The sequence below is a fragment of the Ochotona curzoniae genome, unplaced genomic scaffold, assembly GCF_017591425.1.
Source record: "Ochotona curzoniae isolate NIBS_2020 unplaced genomic scaffold, NIBS_Ocur_1.0 contig_1274, whole genome shotgun sequence".
In the NCBI taxonomy this organism is placed as follows: Eukaryota; Metazoa; Chordata; class Mammalia; order Lagomorpha; family Ochotonidae; genus Ochotona; species Ochotona curzoniae.
This window is the reverse complement of record NW_024465023.1, coordinates 5,762,051-5,780,840: the sequence shown is the minus strand read 5'-3', so window position 1 is coordinate 5,780,840 and position 18,790 is coordinate 5,762,051. Positions and strand designations below refer to the sequence as shown.

Genomic DNA, 18,790 nt, shown 5'->3' with positions numbered 1-18,790 from the left:
CAGGTGTGTGTTGTTCTGAACAGGCAATCTCTGGAAAGTACTTTTTTTTGTCCGATTTAGAAAAAGCCCATGTTCTCATAACTGTGATGGGCTGTGACTTAGTAAGGAGTTCAGATTTAAAGTGTGGTCTTTTGAAACCCACCACTCCATAGCAGTGGAAACAATTCTGGGAAATTCAGTAAATCTTTTGGGACATCACCATGTATGCATGTATGCATGCGTATACATATACATGTATATGTATATACACACAAACACACTTATATATATATATAAAATATGTATAGATAAATAGATCTGTCTCTTTATATAAAGGGTACGTGTACGCATATACACTCATACATATGTACACCCACCCATTCAAGCATCCACTCCCACACACTCGAACACACATCTACACACACACACACACACACACACACACACAATCTTTTTGAGTCCCTTTCATACTCAATTTCATTATATCGATTACCACCCTTTCCGGGTGTGGGCAGCGAGAAGTGGTTGAAAGGCAGGAAAAATCTGCCCGGCACTTTTCCGACTCAGTTGAATCTCCCAATACAAAGGCCATTGGTAGTTATTTTTAAAGTGTATAAGACAAAAAACTAAAATAAAATAACCAACACTGTGTCACTTCTTTGAAAACATCTACCAATCTGATTGGTAGGCCAGAGCTAGAGGTGGTGGTATAAAATTATGGGGTGAATAATTTGGGAGGGGAAAGAAGAGGCAGATGATAACGATTCTATGGCAAGAAGCCACAGACAGCTGTCCCCGAAATCCCATCTGATGACCATGGAACTCTGTAGCTGAGTATCCTGGTAAATATTCAGAAAACCGAGGCTGGGATTTTGCTCTAGTAGCTTGCATGACCACATCCAATTGCTAAGCACTATTGCCTTCACAGGCTCCCAGAGGGGGAGATAGTGAAAATATTGGCACTACATATTCCATTGGAGAATAGGAACTATCCCTGTTGCTGCCACTCATCTTTTACCAAAACTTCCCCCTCAGTCTGAGCCTGGAAGCCCAGCAAAAGAGAGACAATATGTTGCAGCAGGACAGCTCATCAAAATGCAGTGGGAAACCCAGGGTAAACATTTACAGCCTCCTCTAGTTTAGGCCTAGAATCAGAAAAGTACAGGTTTTCCCCTCTTCCTAATCAGGTGAAGCCATCATCAGGTCGTCACTCCTCTTTCTGCTGTGCCAGAGTTTCCAGCTTCTGCTCTTGTAAGTGGTTCTTTTCCCCATTCTTCCCGGGGAGGCAGCGGTTTCCACTACTACACATGTTGCGGTCTCTGGATAAGGCACATTGTGATGGAGCAGGAAGACGATCACTCTTTTCTTCCTTGATCAATGTGCCATTGTTTCCATTTAACTGTAAGCGTGGCCGCCCTGGATGAAGCTCCAGGGGTTTAGAGACTCCATCTGTAGAGCCCTGTCAAAAACAGAGATTCAGAGATGCTATGTGAATGTAACATTCCATAACCTGTCTCCAGCATGGTTGCAGGCTAACAGAAAAGTTGCTTCTGTTTTGCAAAACTATCAGAAAGGTCAAAGCTTGCTGACAGCTAGTGCATTTGAACATCATCCTGAGACTTGACCAAAATTTCATGGCAATGACCACACAAATAATGACACGTTTACTGCTTATAGAGTGCTTATAGAGCTTTGTGACACATTTTTCTAATACTCCTAGGGAACCTAAATGGCACATGTTATGATGCCCTCATCCTATGGAAAAGGACTCTGAGGCTTGGGAAGACTGAAGCCACTTGCCCAGGGACACCCAGACAGGAAGTGGCAGGAATTTGATTCTACCCTGGCTCACTCAGCTTCCAAAGTCTAGTGTCTGCTGCTATGGCTAGAACAGGATTTGGTTCCAGAATTCATGCAGAACATCAAATCCCAAATTCATAAGTCAATGATACTAAGAAGGTTGTAACTGAATCCAATTACATGTGTTTGACACGTGGTATCATTGACACCTGCCACTTCAGCAGACACCCACCCCATGGGGCACCCCCTCCAGAACCATCAGCCCAATAAACCTCTCTTTCCTTCATGACTAGCTTGTCTCCTGTACTGCTTTTTAATACCGTCCAGTGCTGACAACTGAATGAATGAAAAAACAAACAAACCAAAAAAACCCACAAAAACAAATAAGGTGGAGCTGTTTAATAGTCCACAGAATCTTTTATAACTAACAACAATCACATGAACTGCACTATTGCCTTGCAGTACAGTGCTGGCTCTAAATGAACACTAATGATAACTAACAATGGTTTCTGATTGCTACTGAGAGTGGCTACAGACTCTCTTGGTTATTTTATAGATAAGATAACAGAGGCTCACTCAAAAAAGTAAAACGGGGTGAGTGTTCAGGTGAGTGATTTAGAGGGTGGTTAAGATACCCACAGCCAAATACTGGAGTACTGGAGTTCTACAACCAACCCCATTCCTTACTTCCAGATTCTTCCTACTGCAGATCCTGGGAAGCAATGATGTGGGTTCAAGTGAATGAACTTCCTACTGCTCACATGGGAGACCTGAACTGAATACACAGCTCTTGGCTTGGGTGCTCAATCCAGTTCGGGCTGTTTTGGGGAGTGACAGCTCACCTTGTCTTTTCTCACCTTGTCTGTCCCTCAAAAAAATTTACAAAGCATTTTAGGGGCGAGTGCCATGGCACAATAGGCTAGCCCTTTGTCTCTGGTGCCGGTTTCCCCTTTGTAGGCAGTGGTTGGAGTCCCAACTGCTCAACTTCTAAAGCAGCTCTCTGCTTACCAGCTGGGAAAGCAGCAGAGGACGGCTCAAGTCCTTGGGCCCCTGCACTCATGTGGGAGACCTAGAAGAAGCTCCTGTCTCCCCACGTGGGAGATCCAAAAGGAACTTTTGGCTTCAGATTGGCTCAGCTCTGGCCATTATGGACATATGGAGGGTGAGCCAGGGGATGGAAGCTGTCATTCTCTGTCTCTCCTTCTCTCTCTGTAAAATCTGCCTTTCAAATAAAAGTAAACACATTTGTTTAAAAAAGCATTAAAACGACAAGTAAGATGGCTTGCCTAAGGTCACTGACATGCCTCGATTACATCCTAGCCTGTTTGACTTCCTAGGCTTATTATTTTTACTAAGGCACAATTCATAGTAGAAATCTAATACCTTTTAAATTTTGGTCAATAATGGCAAAACTAGATTCACAGCTAAATCATTTGGCTCCACAAAGTCTGTAAAAAAAAATATGGAAGTCACTATGAAACGCGGTCCAAAAACCCAACAATCAGATGGAAGCACTAAAATTCCACACAGGGATGGAATTAGTCACCCAATTCCAAAGGGAGCCAGCAATGAAATCAAAACACTGCAAATAAATGCTTTAAGTAGGAATGTGAGAATATATAGAATTACAGTGGGGGGTAGAAGTAAGCTCAGGAAGACAGGACCACAGTGCCTACTTCACAGGTTATGGCAAGGATTCAATGAGACCCTGCATAGAAGACACTTGGATACACCGAGAGTGTCTGACACACTATAACAACTGAGTCATGCCTGGCTGGCATCATTGTTCTGATTCCAGGGCCCCAAGAAAGCTTCTGTTACAATGTGCTGCCTCAAAACTTGCCCTTAGAGAGAAAGCTCTAACAAATCCTGGTTAGGAGCGCCAGTCCCACTCTAGTCTCCAACAATTGAGTTTTTGCACTATCTTGCAATTAGCCCACAACCGGCCTTTGGAATTAGCTCAGGCTAGAATGTAAACTCTGACATTGACTTCTTGGACATTCTGGGGCAATATACGTTACTCTTCTGACCCTCAGTTTCCTCCTTTTGAAAATGGATAGGGGCCAGTGCAGTGGTGTAGCACACTATTTCCCCACCTGTGGCACCGGCATCCCACATGGGCACCAGTTCATGTCCCAGCTGCTTCACCTCCCTTTTGGCTCCATGAATATGGCCTGGGAAAGCAGTGGAGGATGGCTCAAGTCCTTGGAGCCCTGCACCTGGGAGATCCAGAAGAAGATTCTGGTTCCTGGGTTCTGATCAGCTCAGCTCCATTCCAGCTGTTGTGGCTATCTGGGGAGTGAATCAGCAAATGGAAGACCCTTGTATCTCTCTTTATCTCTGTAAATCTGCCTTTCAAGTATAAATAAATAAATCTTAAAAAAAAAAGAAAATCGAAAGCACTAAATACCTCTTAGGGCATTTATATGGCATCCATGAGCTCATGTTTTTGTGACAGAAAATGGCAAAGAGGACATGTGCAATATATCACAATAATGTTTTCTGATTGTGGATCAGAACTTTATCACTTCCCTCATTCTCCCTTCCCCTAGCCGTATTGGCAAAGATATTTCTGTAGTCCTGGGGAGTGGAATCAACCACTGAAAGATGGATCTACTGTTAGTTATGCCAAAAATATCAGCATTTTCAGACTGTATGCCTGATGATCATATCTTGAATTATGCACTCACCAAGACTATGCCATTTTAGGGAGGATCATGTGGGCACAGTCCTTTTTACCTAACCTGAGCAGTTTCTAGAAAGAACTTGAGAGTTTTGGAAAAAATTCTACCGTCACTGCTTTCTAGCTTTGGAGTACATTATAAAATGCTTTGGGCAGGGGATCTAGTATTCTATTTCCATTTTGGGCTCAAAATAACCTTAAAGCTGATTGGTATTCTTTGAGAAAACAGTAGACAGCAGAGGTTAATATGGAGGAAGTAAGAGCTGACTGTATGCAGGAGAACAGTCAAGATTGAAAACTGATGTCAAAACTGCCTAGGATTAGAGATGTCTAGTAGACAGGGCTTGGTAGAAGCTACACGCCCAAGAAATGAAAGCTGCTGTAGTAGGAGGGACCCAGCAGTCTTAGTCCACTATAAGATTGTGGCCCACTACAAGAATAGATCCTCAGAGTTTATGTTTTGGGAAGGAGCAGGCTATCTAATGAAGACCATAAAGAAAATTTAAGACCTTCCTGAGTCTTTAAGAACAAGCAAGGGACCTGGCGCAGTGGCCTAGTGGCTAAAGTCCTCACCTTGAACGTGATAGGATCCGATACGGGCGCCGATTCTAATCCCGGCAGCTCCACTTCCCATCCAGCTCCCTGCTTGTGGCCTGGGAAAGCAGTCGAGGATGGCCCAAAGCCGTGAGACCCTGAACCAGCATGGGAGACCTGGAGGAAGTTTCTGGTTCCTGGCTCTGGATCGGCGCAGCACTGGCTGTTGCAGTCACTTGGGGGTTGGGTAGTGAAACATTGGAGGGAAGATGTTCCTCTCTGTCTCTCCTCTTCTCTGTAAGTCTGACTTTGCAATAAAAATAAATAAATCTTAAAAAAAAAAAAAAAGAACAAGCAGGGGTGGATATTTGGCGTAGCAGTCAAGATGCCATTTAGGATGCCTGCTTCCCATTTCAGAATACCCAGGTTTGATTCCCAGCTCTGCTTCTGATCTTAGTTTCCCGCTAATGTGTTAATGTGCATGCTGGAGGTAGCAGGTGATGACCCCAGTACTGGGTCTCTGTCACTTGTGTGGGAGATCTGACTGGAGTTCCCAGCTCTTCAGCATTCAGGGAATGAAGCAGAGATCGGGAGCCTTTCCTCTCTCTGTTTCTTTATGTCTGCTCCTCGAGGAAGTCACAATTTTATAAGCAAAAAAATATAAATGAAGTAAAAAAGCAACAACAGAGCAGCAACGTTCTCCCCTCCTCTCCGTGCTCAGTAAAGGCAGGGGGCCAAATGCCACAAGCAGCTCTGCTGGCCCCTCGGGCTTCACGCTGGCCCTCTTCCGGCTGTACGTGACACAAAGTATGTCAGACACAGGGCTTCAGGACAAATGCCTGGTTTCTATCTTATGACTTCACTCAGGGAAAAAGTGAAACTTACAGCCCTATGGAAAGAGTTCTGGGCAGGCCAGTCCTTACTAGATGACTGAAGAGCAGGGGAATGAAATCCAACACTTGGAGAAGGAATGAAAGTTCCCCTGAGCAGCTCAGGTTTCCACATCTCAGCTGATCTCTTGGAATTTAGTTGAACATGCAGGTGTTGGGGGCTGGCGCAGTGGCATAATAGACTAATCTTCCACCTACATTGCTGGCATCCCTTATGGAAGCCAGTTCAAGTAATGAAAGCTCCACTTTCTATCCAGATCCCTGCTAATATACCTAGGAAACAGTGGAGGATGGTCCAAGTCCGTGGGACTCTGTCCCCATATGGGAGACCTAGAAGAAGCTTCTGGATCCTTGCTTTGGATCAGCTCAGCTCCTGCCATTGTGACCATTTGGGGAGTGAACGAGAAGATGGAATCTCTTTCTCTCTCTCTCTCTGTGTCTTTCTGTAGCTCTTTCAAATAAAAACAAATGTAAAAGTCTTTAAAAGAAGAAAGAAAATGCAAGGGATAGCAAACAGAAGCTAGAACATGTCAAAAGAAGGGGCTTACTTGTTTGTTCCTTTTGTGTCCTTTGATTCCTCTACCAGTCTGTTCTTTTCCATGCCTTTAGCAAGACAGACAAAAAGTGATCATGAGAAACAAGGAATCTGCAGTCCCATTCAATTGTTCATCGCCTCTAAATTTGACCTCCTAGAGTTAAGACACCAACCACCCCCATTCCCACTTTTCTACCTCCCTATTCCTTCACCCTGGCAATGTTCTCATTGCCAAACTCCTAATCTTTATCATTTTTACATTACACTGAATTGCTCTACAACTCAAGTCTTCCTATAGGGCAAAAGCTCATTTTCAGTAACATATTAAATTTATTTATTGTATGTTTGTTGAACTAGATGTAACATGGGTTTTCAAAGTGGGAAGTCATCAAATGCCTCCTTCCTTAATAAAAGGGTTCAACAGCTGAGCCATTTCCCCAAGGACTCCCTGACTGGCACTAGCTCAGAGCACTCTATGTGAATACGTACCCCCTTCCTGGCCCGCCAACAGACACCACTTGCATGCCAAAGGATCCTCGGCCCCTGGAGGATCTGCTGCCAGCCCATTGGCCCACCACCATCCCGGCAATCTCCAGTTTTCCTCCTTGGGTTGGGATGGGATGGAGACCTGGCGAGAAAGGAACAAAGTCAGTTATGAATGCAAAGTGCAATGCAGAACAAGACATGAGAACATGGGATCCTACAGCCCACTTACTCTTCATGTTTCCATGTCCCTTTGATGAAAAGACTGTGATAACAGTGAGGGATCATGATGACAGCAAACGCAGGGCTAAGGGTTGAAGATCTGTACACGTTCACTTTAGCAAATGGGGTGTGGATTATTCATTTCTCAATTGCAGGGCCTGACACACAGTAGCAATTTAACATTTGCTCACAGATTCAAGTGTCTTAGAAAATTACAGGCCAAAACCACATTGGCATAAACACATGTCCCTACACACACTGTAAAATCAGCTGGACACCAAATTAAATTGAAGATAATGGAACTAAACTAGCAGTCATTTATCGCTGAAAAGCAAGCATATCAAACAACAGTTGAAGGCCAGAAAGAATTCAAGACAATCTCTCCTGAAGCCAGACGAAATCCCAACTCTGCATGTATAAACTCAAAAGAATGCTTGAGTTACATAAATTGGAATAGAAGTGAGTCTTCATGGCACACAGAAGAATTCTAGTAGGCTTTTAATTTTAGTTGATGGAAAGAAATCAAATGTTAACCACCATTACGCCATTGAGCATGTAAACAATGCTTGGTTTATGTAAAATTGAGAGTTCAGGAAACAAGGAAGTATTCCTAAGAGGGACAAGAGCTCTGCATTTGGGGATCTTAGCATGGCTTTTCAGAAGGCAGGCAAGAAGGATCTTGTGAACCACCAGCACCTGGAAATCAAACATCACTGGTGGCATGTTTATTTTCCCTACTAAACTGCAACCCTTTGAGGGGCATGTATGATGACTTCTTTCTCTCCACAAATCTGAAAGTTGAAGGAAGGGACAACATGTCAGATCTACTCCCAGAGTGGAAATGGGCACAGGGAGCTATCAACGCTGGCCATCAACTCCTGTTGCTCTTCTTGCAAGCTCCTGTGTGCATCTGCCTACAGAGAATGAATACATTAAGAGCAGCCATGAAGATACCGTTCATACGAGTCATAGATATTAATAAAGTCACTCCTGGTTTCCGCATCAGTGCTTGCCTGAGCGTGGTTGGTGAGAAGCAAATGCTTGGGGGCCAAAGACCTCCACAGATAGTGGACTGGGAATCCAATGGGCTTTATTCTCCACCCTCCATGTTGGTAAGCTGTTCACTTGCCTGCCACAACCCAGGATGGAAAGTAAGCGAGAGAAGACACAGGTGAAACTGCTACTATGATACTTGGCAAGAATGACTGCATGGGTTATTATAAAAGAAACTGAGGACGACAAATAGCTCATTCTGAGGTACTGACCTGCAAAGCCTCGGCTCCTTCCTTGAGCGTGAGGTGGCATTGAGCCCATAGCTCGGGAGTAAAGTGAAACAGGGTAGAGAGGGGGCATCATAGGAGGCACAAAAGTAGGTGATGGAAGTAGAGCCGAAGGTGGTGGATGGTTCATGTTGACTCCTTCAAGGATACTCTGTCTCATCTTTTCCACTTTGGTTGCCAGGTCAGCCTTCAAACGAGGAACAAAATAACAGCAACTGCAATTTTATTGCCCCTCTCCCACGCTTCAGGCCCGGTGCTGAACATGCTAGGCACGCTCTCACAATTCTAGTCCCATGAAAGGAAAACTTGAGGCTTGGAATAAAGTGGGCCAAGCTACATCCTCAGGAAGTCTGTGTGGCTCAAAAGCCCCCAGTCTCCACAGAAGCCCACACTATGATCCTATCAGTTGTGACCATGGCCTTGTGAGGCACATTGACTAGGAAAAGAAAGGCAAATGTAACAACAAGGACTTATTGGTGATCTAGTACATGGTCAGCAATGGACTAAGTCATTCTTTTAATGAAAGAGGTAAAAGACTTGCAAGAAAAAGAGAGAGAGAGAGAAAGTGAAAGAGACCATGAAGTGCACAAAGCCTTTTAACCGTTTTCCCCATACCCCGGATTGAAGACCCTGGGCTCTGTCCAGGGTAAGTCCATACCTCTAGTCCAGAGGTCAGCAAACTTCTTCTGAAAAGGGTGAGATAGTAAATATTTTAGGTTTTAGGGGCCATGTTGTCTCTGCCATTATAGCATGAAAGCAGTGTAAGTGAAAATGAATATAGCTGGGTTCCAATAAAGCTTTTTTTTTTTCTTTAACAAGTACAGGATGAGCACTATTTAAAAAGCAAAAACAGGGGCAGGCTGGGTATTTTGCCAACCCCTGTCCTGGTCCCTCAATCCATTCCTGCCAAATGGATAAAGGAATAAGGAAGGTTCCCTTTCCCTTGCCTTCCTTCACCTTTCCCAAGGGGGCCCTGCCAACCAGTCAGCCTCTACTCCGCACGTGCTTTTCACTAGCACCTTCTATTCTGAAACACAGTCCCTTTAGTCACAACAGCATCAATGCCAAAGTGACTTAACAGTGGTTTTTGTAAATAAGGGAAATAAAATCCCCAAACTGGGAGAGGCATACGAGTATATCTGAGTAGTCCATGGGGAAGAAATCTGTACCACAAAAAACAGAGGGGCACACGAAGACTTTCAGCTCATCATAACTTTTCCTGACATCACAATTTCATAACATATATTCAGACTGCAGGCTCCCCGCCTGTCCCTCCCGTCTTTGCTCCTCTCCCTTCCATGCCATGCATCCCCGCAGCAGACCACATAGGGACCTTAGCCGCCACCTCCAGCATGCCGGTACCTGGCCGTCACAGAGCTCGACCAAGGACACACGTTCTCGGCCTGCTTTAATGAGCTTGCTCTGGAACAGCTTGCCGTCGAAGTAAATCCAGGGACAGCAGTGCTCCCAAGGCACTGGTTGGCCACAGGCGTCATTGGCAAACAAAGCTGTGTCGACCCCACTCATGAAGAGAGCAGCAAGTTGAATCCCTCGGGCATCCAGTTTTTCAATCTGAAACAACCACAAGGAAAAATCACTAGTGAGAAACTACTACGAAAAAGGAAGGAAGGGGCCTGGTACAGTAGCGCAGTGGTTAAAGTCCTCGCCTTGCACGCATCCCATATGGGTGCCGGTCCTAATCCCGGCAGCTCCACTTCCCATCCAGCTCCCTGCTTATGGCCTGGGAAAGCAGTGGAGGATGGCGCAAAGCCTTGGGACCCTGCACCCACGTGGGAGACCTGGAAGAGCTCCTGGCTTCGAATTGGTTCAGCCCTGGCTGTTGTGGCTGCTTGGGGAGTGAATCATCAGAGGGAAGATCTTCCTCTCTGTCTCTCTTCCTCTCTGCATATCTGACTTTCCAATAAAAAAAAGGAAGGGAGAAAAGAAAAGAAAAGAAAAGAAAAGAAAAGAAAAGAAAAGAAAAGAAAAGAAAAGAAAAGAAAAGAGAAGAGAAGAGAAGAGAAGAGAAGAGAAGAGAAGAGAAGAGAAGAGAAGAGAAGAGAAGAGAAAAGAAAAGAAAAGAAAAGAAAAGAAAAGAAAAGAAAAGAAAAGAAAAGAAGCCAGCCCATGCAGGCATAAGTTTGAGTCCTGGCTGCTCCATTTCCAATCCAGGTCCCTGTTAATGTGCCCGGACAAGCAGTGGAGGATGGTCTAAGTGCTTTAGCTCCAGTACCCAGGGGGACGCCAGAAGAAGCTCCAGGCTCCTGACTTCAGAAAAGTCCAGTTCTGGCCACTGTGGCCATTTAGAAAGTGAACCAGCAGATGGATGATCTCTTTCTCTGTCTCTCTTTCTCTGTAAATATCCCTTTCAAATAAAAATAAATAAATATTTTTAAAAAGAGTATAACCACTCAAGAGAAACCACTAGTTGAGCATTTGAAAATCCAGAATCTGGAATGCCTTGAAACGTGGCACTCTCAGAGACTGGCATGACCACAGAAGGTTGTAAACAAAACGTAGGCACATGTAAAACATTAGCTAAAACTACCGTCAGCCCAGGTGTCCCAGGTATGCGCAAAACATAAATTCTGTATTTACACTTGGGTCCTCAGGCTGTTATATTAGGTATATGGGAATGTTCCAAATGCAAACAAACAAACAAAAAACTGAAATCGAAAAATATTCTGGTCCCACACTTTACAAATAAGGGATAGCCATTCCGTATTATTTTTTTAAAAGATCTATTTATTTTTATTGGAAAGTCAGATATACAGAGAGGAGGAGAGAAAGAGAGGAAGATCTTCCGTCCGATGATTCACTCTCCAAGTGAGTGCAACAGCTAGAGCTGAGCTGAGCTGAAGGCAGGAGCCAGGAGCGGGGCTGCTGGGAAGCGAACATGCGCCCACATGGGATCCTGGTGTGTGCAAGGCAAGGACTTCAGAAGTTTTGCTACTGCGCGGGGCCTACCAACCTGTATTATTACTGACCACATTTGCTGGTACTCCTCTCCTGCTGGCTATCCTAGCTCAGCCTGAGCATGCCACACTTCCCTATTGACATACGAGTGCAGCAGTGGCTTCTGCCCATGCTGTCCCCTGAGATGATGGCAAAGACGCTTGCCAGCCCCCTAGAAGGGAAACAGCCTCTTTCTAGGAACACTGTCTTCTTGACTGCTCCTGCTTCAAGCTCTCTTTGTAAAACTGGTGACTCTTTGCTCACCAGGCCTGTCAAACTGCATTGTCTTCACATTTACTATGGCACACAGGCAAGCACCACACCTACTCACTTACGTCAAATAATAATGAAACTAATGATATGAATGCAAACTGATATTTCATCAATAAAAATTACACTAAAATGGAAAAAAAAGATATGAACAGGAGACCTTTCTTCTGCCTGTAAAATTAGAAAATATTCAAAAACAATACTCAGTGTTGATGAGTGTATAGTGAAATAAACAGACACTCATATAAAGCTGATGAGGAAGCTATATTACAACTAAGAAACACATATCAAGAAACTTTTTAAGAAATATTTATTTTTGGGCCCGGTGTAATGGCCTAGTGGCTAAAGTCCTCATCTTGAATACACCGGGATCCCATATGGGCACCGGTTCTAATCCAGGAAGCTCCATGTCCCATCCAGCTCCCTGCTTGTGGTCTGGGAAAGCAGTCGAGGACGGCCCAAAGCCTTGGGACCCTGCAACCGTGTGGGAGACCCAGAAGAGGCTCTGGGCTCCTGCCATCAGATTGGCTCAGCTCCAGTCATTGTGGCCGCTTGGGGAGTGAACCATCGGATGGAGGACCTTCCTTTCTGTCTCTCCACCTCTTTGTGTATCTGTCTTTCCAATAAAAATAAATATATTTTTTAGAATATTTATTTATTTTTATTGGAAAGGCAGATCAGATTTATGGAAAGAAGGAAAGACAGAGAAAAAGATGTTCCATCTATTAGTTCATTCCCAAGTGGCTACAATGGCCAGAGATGAGCTTGATCCGAAGCTAGGAGTTTCTTTTGGATCTCCCACGTGGGTGCAGGGTCCCAAGGCTTTGGGCCGTCCTCCACTGCTTTCCCAGGCCACAAGCAGGGAGCTGGATGGGAAGTGGATTAGCCAGGACACGAATGGGTGCCTATATGGTATTCTGGCACTTGTAATGTGAGTACTTTAGTCACTGAGCCATCATGCCAGGCCCAATAGCAAATGATCTTTACTGTCAATCTTATAATAATTAAATGCCACATCAACAGAACCAGATTTTACTGAAAGTTTTTTTTTTAATTTAGTCTTTTTTATTTTTATTTTATTTTTTGTTTAGATCTTATTAGAAGTTTTGAGGCACAGAAAATATAGCTGATATCGACTGAAAACTCATACAGCTGTCTAGTAGTTATACAGGACTTGGTCCTACGGTCCCAAAGGCATCAAAATTCGCTGAAGCTAGCTTAAGTCCCTAAAAAAATATTGTGCAGTGCTTGCTCACACATCCTCCCATATCCTTTAAAGTGTCTCCAAATTATTGTATGATGTTGAACACAATGCAAATGCCATGTCAGTAACCACTTGATTTTATTGTTTAGGTAATAATGATAATAAAGGAGGGGCCTGGCAGCGGAGGGGCCCAGCGTGGTGGCCTAGCTGCTAAAGTCCTCGCCTTGAAAGCTCCAAGATCCCACATGGGTGCCGGTTCTAGCCCTGGCAGCTCCACTTCCCATCCAGCTCCCTGCCTGAGGCCTGGGAAAGCAGTCGAGGACCACCCAAGGTCTTGGGACCCTGCACCCGTGTGGGAGACCTGGAAGAAGTTCCTGGCTCCTGGCTTCAGATCAGCACAGTACCGGCTGTTGCGGCCACTTGGGGAATGAATCATCGGACGGAAGATCTTCCTCTGTCTCTCCTCCTCTCTGTATATCTGACTTTGTAATAAAAATAAATAAATCTTTAAAAAAATAAAATTAAAATAAAGGAAGCCTGTACATGTTGAATATAGATGAAATTTTTAAAAACAACCTATTTGAAGGGGCTGGCACTATAGCATATTGGGTAAAGCTGTTACCTGCAGCACAAGCATTGTATTTGGGTACCAGTTCAAGGCCTAGGTCGCTTCTCGGCCTTTTGGCTAAGATCAAGTGTAGCTCAAGGCCTGGGGCTCCACTTTCCATCTTGCTCCCTGCTGATATACCTGGCAAGCAGCAGAGGATAACCCAAGTGCTTGGGCCTCTGCTGCCCAAGGACCTGGGTGACCTGCTGGCTCCTGGCTTCAGCCTGGCTCATCACTGGCCGCTATGGCCATTTGTGGAGTGAACCAGTGCATGGAAGATTCTAATTCTCTCTAATTCTGATTTTCAAATAAATAGATCTTTAAAAAAAACATTGAAACTGTGTCATATAATGCAACATAATAAAAACAAATCTATTTGAAATGCGAAGTGAGGGAAACAGTGAGACACACACACTCATCATGCACCTGCTGGTTCATAGCCCAAATGTCCACAACAGCCACGGCTGGGGGAGGAGCCTGAAACTCCATCCAGTTTTCCCCTCACCATGTGAGTGGTGAGAACTCAGGTGCTTGGCCATCACCTGCCTGTTTCCCAGGAGGTGCATTATCAGGAAGGTTGATCAAAAGCAAAGTCGGAACCCAAAACAAACACTCTGATAACAAGATGTGCGCATGCCAAGAGATAGCTTAATCTGTTGCACCACAACAGCCATATCAAGATGCAGGTTTCTGCCCTGAGGATTTCTGACCCTTGGCCTGGCTGCAGAACCCACAGCCATGGAGTGCTGACTGTATACAATGACATAAAGTGTTTCAACATTGTGACTACTGCCTGACCAGAGTCTGGAAGAAAACATCAAAGTTGTCATGATACTGGTTATCTGAAATTGGTCCTGAAGCAGCTATTTTTTTTTTAAAGATTTATTTTATTTTCATTGGAAATGCAGAGTTACACAGAGGCGGGGAGAGAGAGGGGAAGAGAGAGAGAGAATCTTTCATCCACTGGTTCACTCCCCAGATGGCTGCAGCAGCCAGAGCTGAGCTGATACCAAGCCAGGAGTCAGGAGCTTCCTCCTGGTCTCCCAGGTGGGTGCCAGTGCCCAAGGACTTAAGTCATTCTCCACTGCTTTCCTAGGCTATTAGAAGGGAGCTGGACAGGAAGTTGAACAGACCGGACTTGTAGCAGTGCTCAAACGGGATATCAGTACCAAAGGCAGAAGCTTAGCTTATGATGCTACTGCAGTGGCCCCTGGGACAGCTGTTAGTAAGAGAAGTTATCTGCAGTCTGTAACTAATATCTGCTCTAGGACCAAGTAATATTACATTTATTGAAGAATGGAACCATTCGCTATTTTGCCTAACACTATTTTATCATTCCCTTAGCTGATTTAACATAAATTAAAATTTGGAGGCCTTATTAGGACCTCAAAGTACCTTGGCTATTTAAGTCTGGGGAGGAGTGTCTTATATTAATAGCCAACATATATCAAATACTGTGTACTTAAGATATGCAAGGAAAGGGCTCTGCATGATGGTTCAGTGGCTAAATTCTTGTTTTGCACGTGCCAGGATCCCATATGGGTGCCAGTTCATGTCCTGCCTGCTCCACTCGCCATCCAAATCTCTGTTTGTGGCCTGGGAAAGCAGTAGAGGGTGACTCAAAGGCTTGGGATCCTGCACCCATGTGGGAGACCTGGAAGAGGCTTCTGGCTCTTGGCTTTGGGTAGGCCCAGTGGCATTGCAGCCACCTGGGGAGTGAACCAGCAGAAGGAAGATTTTTCTATCTCTGCTTCTCTTTGTATATCTGTATTTCCAACAAAAACAAATGGATCTTTTAAGAAATTGTATAAGGAAGGCATCCTTTTACTTCATACTCTCAGTCCTGTATGCAAGGACACAGAAGTTAAAGAGGCTAAGTAACCAGCCCAAGGTCATATAGTCAGGATGTAATGACTTCAAATTCAAGGTACTTTGGCTTCAGAGCCCGTATCTCTGCTAGTGTACTTGAAAACATTTGTACAAAAATGAACTTTAGCTTGTTTTGGTGCAAAGAATTGAAATCTATTCATTTGTGCTTGTCACTTTGTTCTACTGCCTTCTGTTTTATGGAAGTTTTTTTTCTTATTTTTTTGATACTTTTTCCCATTGGATTATTAAAAGGAGGGCGTGTGATCATTAACTGAGGCACAAACAGGAAAACATTAGGACGAGTCCCCATGGAATGTCTTGTAAGGACAGAAACCTTACTGAAGTCTGTGGGCCATAATTCCTTTGCCTTATATGATATTCATTTTTTCTGTACATCTTTTCTGATGTGAATCCAACATTATGGGACAGTATAGCAAGCACCTGCATGACTAGACATAAATCTGTTTAGCTAAACACTATCATAAGCTTACCTGTAGAACTTACTCTTCAGTTTCAGGGAAAAAGAAACCCCAAAGTAGACCTATGAGCTCAGAAAAGAATATAAACGAGGGCAGACCAAATCACCTTGAGTTCTTGGAGTTGGTCTGGTTCATAAAGCTGTGTTGACACTGCCTGGGCAAGGAAGGTATCTAGCTCATGGCGATGCAGGATTCTGCCACCAGGCCACTGAATCATGTACCTAGAAAAAGACAACATCATCAGCAGGCAACAATAGCTTATGAATTAGATCAATCCATTAAGCTAATAACCTGTTAGGCTACACTTCCGGCTAGTACATTCCAACTGAGAATAAAAGAAGTGTTACCTGTGGTTACCTGCAACCTTGCTGCTACGTGAGACAGGCACTGTCAGTGACTAGATCAGTGCCTGGATCTCACACTCACACTAAGAGTCATGTAGATGAGGAGGAGACCATGGAGGGCTGTAACTTTAAGAGGCAGAGAAAGTATGCTGAGTCAGCACAAACTGAGTTTTAAAGGCTTTATGGTATTCAATGAGACAAAAAGTGGGGGAGGCTGTTCTAGGTTGAGAGAAGGGTATATATGCTGAGGCCGGTGCCATGGTTAGTAGGATAAGCCACCACTTCTGACACTGGCATCCCATACGGGTACCGGTTCTAATCCTAGCTGCTCTACTTTTGATTCAGTGCCCTGCTTAGGGCGTGAAAGCAGCAGAAGATGGCACAAGTGCTTGGACCCCTGCACCCACTGCTTTCCCAGGCCACAAGCAGGGAGCTGGATGGGAAGCAAGGATGCTGGGACAAGAGCAGGCACCCACATGGGATCCTGGTTCATGTAAGATAAGTACTTTAGACGTTAGGCTACCGTGCCAGGCTCACATATTTGCCTTTTAAAATGTTTGTTTATTTGTTTTTTATCTGCCTGTAAGGCAGAGTGAGAGAGATGGATCTTTTCATCTTGTTTCATTTCCAAAATGCCTACATCAATCAGGGTTGGTCCAGGCCAAAGCCAGAGCTCAGATCTCCATCTGAGTCTTCTCCTGGATTGTAGTAGTGTCTTGGTCAAGAAATAAAGAAAGCTTATGGAAACTTTGTACAGCATGAAAAGAGGAAATTTCTCAATTACTCAAGTTGAAGGAAGACTTCAGAATATCAAAGGAGTCAAAAGGATTTCAATGGGATAATAGCATAAAACTTTCTCTAAGAAGATACAGCTATCTAGATACAAGAAGGTCAGAGATCACCAGTTACATTCAAGTTCACTAGGTCTACCCCAAGACCTACTAAGCACGCTCTCCAAGCTGAAGAGCAGAGACTCAAGACTGCAAAATCAAGGAACATGCCCCAGTGTGCCCAACTACACCATTCGCAGGAGAGGCCTTGCTGGGCTACAGCGAGATGAGACATCCACATTATGGCTGGAAAACAAATTAGCAGTCAAGAACACTGTACCCAGAAAAGCTATCCTATAGAGATAAGGGATAGAAAGACAAAAGACAAGAGAGACATTATCTCTGCCAGACCTGTCAAAATAAGGCAAAAAAAAAAAAAAAAAAAAAAAAGTCCTTCAAAGAGAAAGAGAAACCAGTAAGTAAGAATAGCAAAGAAGGGATCCACGAATGTAGGTGTCTTGCCCTTGTCTTGGTCACAGAAAAGAAACAGGACAACAAAGGAAGGACAGTGTCTTCAGATTTACTGAGGGAGAACTTTATGGAAGAAGCAATGACACGAACTGGCACCCATATGGGTTCCCAGTGCTTGGAGCTGGAGGATTAGCCAATATAGCCATCATCCCAGACCTACTCTGCCTTAAAAAAAAAATCCTTTTTTTTTTTTTTTTTAACAAAAAGAGAATAATAAATGGCAAGAACCAAAAGAAAAATATTAAATATCAATTAAACAAAGAGATAATTCTTCAAAAGAATAAAAACATTGATAAAGTTATATAAATAAGAAAAAAGAGAGAAGAATTAAATTAAATTGATGACAAGATGGAAAGACAATGGTAGGTGGGCATTGTGGTGCACTAGGTTAGGTCTCTGTTTAGGACTTTGTACCTTCATATAAGAATAGCAATTTAAGTAACAGCTACTCAGCTTCTAAGCCAGCATTCCTGCTCATGTGCCCAGCAAGGCAGTGGATGCTGGCCTAAGTTCTTGTGTCACTGTCACCCTTGTGGGAGATTGGGATGGAGCTTGGTCAGGTTCCTGACTTTGACCTGGCCTAGTCCTGGTTGCTGCAGCCATTTGGGGAGTGAACCAATGGATGGAAGATCTCTCTGTGTTTCTCCCTCTCTCTGTCACTCTGCCTTTCAAATACATACATATATAATTGAATAAATAAGTCTTAAAACCGGATATTAGAGAAAAAGGTCAGGATCAAATGGCTTCACTGCAGAAAGTTAACCAAACACTGAGAGCTAACACAAACTTCTTTTAAATGATTCAAAAAATGTTTAGTAATGAGAGGGTCTCTTGGATATGTTTATACTTCTATGGAACGGGGGTCTTCCTATTTTTACTTGTTCAGGGTTAGAACCTGTGACAAATTAAACCTGTAAGCATCAAGTGGATTAAAATTACATCTTAGTAAAAATGGATAAAGATACAGGAAGGAAGAAGGAGGGTGGGGGAAACAAGGCAGTGATCAAAATTTATTATTTTCTTGGTCTCTATGTATGGAATGAATAAAATTCTGTTCTCTTTATAATAAAAAAATACTCCAGAAAAGAGGAGAGGAGGAAATTCTTCCAAATTCCTTCTATGAGATCAGCATGACCTTGACACCCAAACTAGACAAGGACTCAATACACAAAAAAAGCTAAGGTTAATACTCTTGATGAATGTGGATGCCAAAAACTTCAGCAAAAAACTAGCAAACTGAATCCAACAACACATTTAAAATATTATTCATCCCAAGGATACAAGGATAGTTCAACATTCATAAGTCAATAAATGCGATATTCTACGACAATAGGATGAAGGACAAAAATCATGTG

General features: G+C 43.7%; 1 protein-coding gene across 2 annotated transcripts in view; it reads right to left on the bottom strand.

Annotated features, from left to right (window-relative positions):
* Nucleotides 1-631: 631 nt before the first annotated feature.
* The window catches only part of FAM120C (family with sequence similarity 120C), a 95,583-nt gene continuing 77,424 nt past the window's right edge, over nucleotides 632-18,790 (bottom strand). The window contains exons 11-16 of one of the 2 annotated variants that reach the window (XM_040998171.1): nucleotides 15,897-16,011; nucleotides 9,769-9,978; nucleotides 8,392-8,593; nucleotides 6,911-7,049; nucleotides 6,435-6,489; nucleotides 632-1,438 (exon numbers count right to left, since the gene is read on the bottom strand). In XM_040998171.1, the coding sequence (XP_040854105.1) occupies nucleotides 1,187-1,438; nucleotides 6,435-6,489; nucleotides 6,911-7,049; nucleotides 8,392-8,593; nucleotides 9,769-9,978; nucleotides 15,897-16,011 (973 nt within the window). In that variant the 3' untranslated portion in view covers nucleotides 632-1,186. The remainder of the gene's footprint in view (nucleotides 1,439-6,434; nucleotides 6,490-6,910; nucleotides 7,050-8,391; nucleotides 8,594-9,768; nucleotides 9,979-15,896; nucleotides 16,012-18,790) is intronic. The other variant, XM_040998180.1, reaches the window with a different exon arrangement.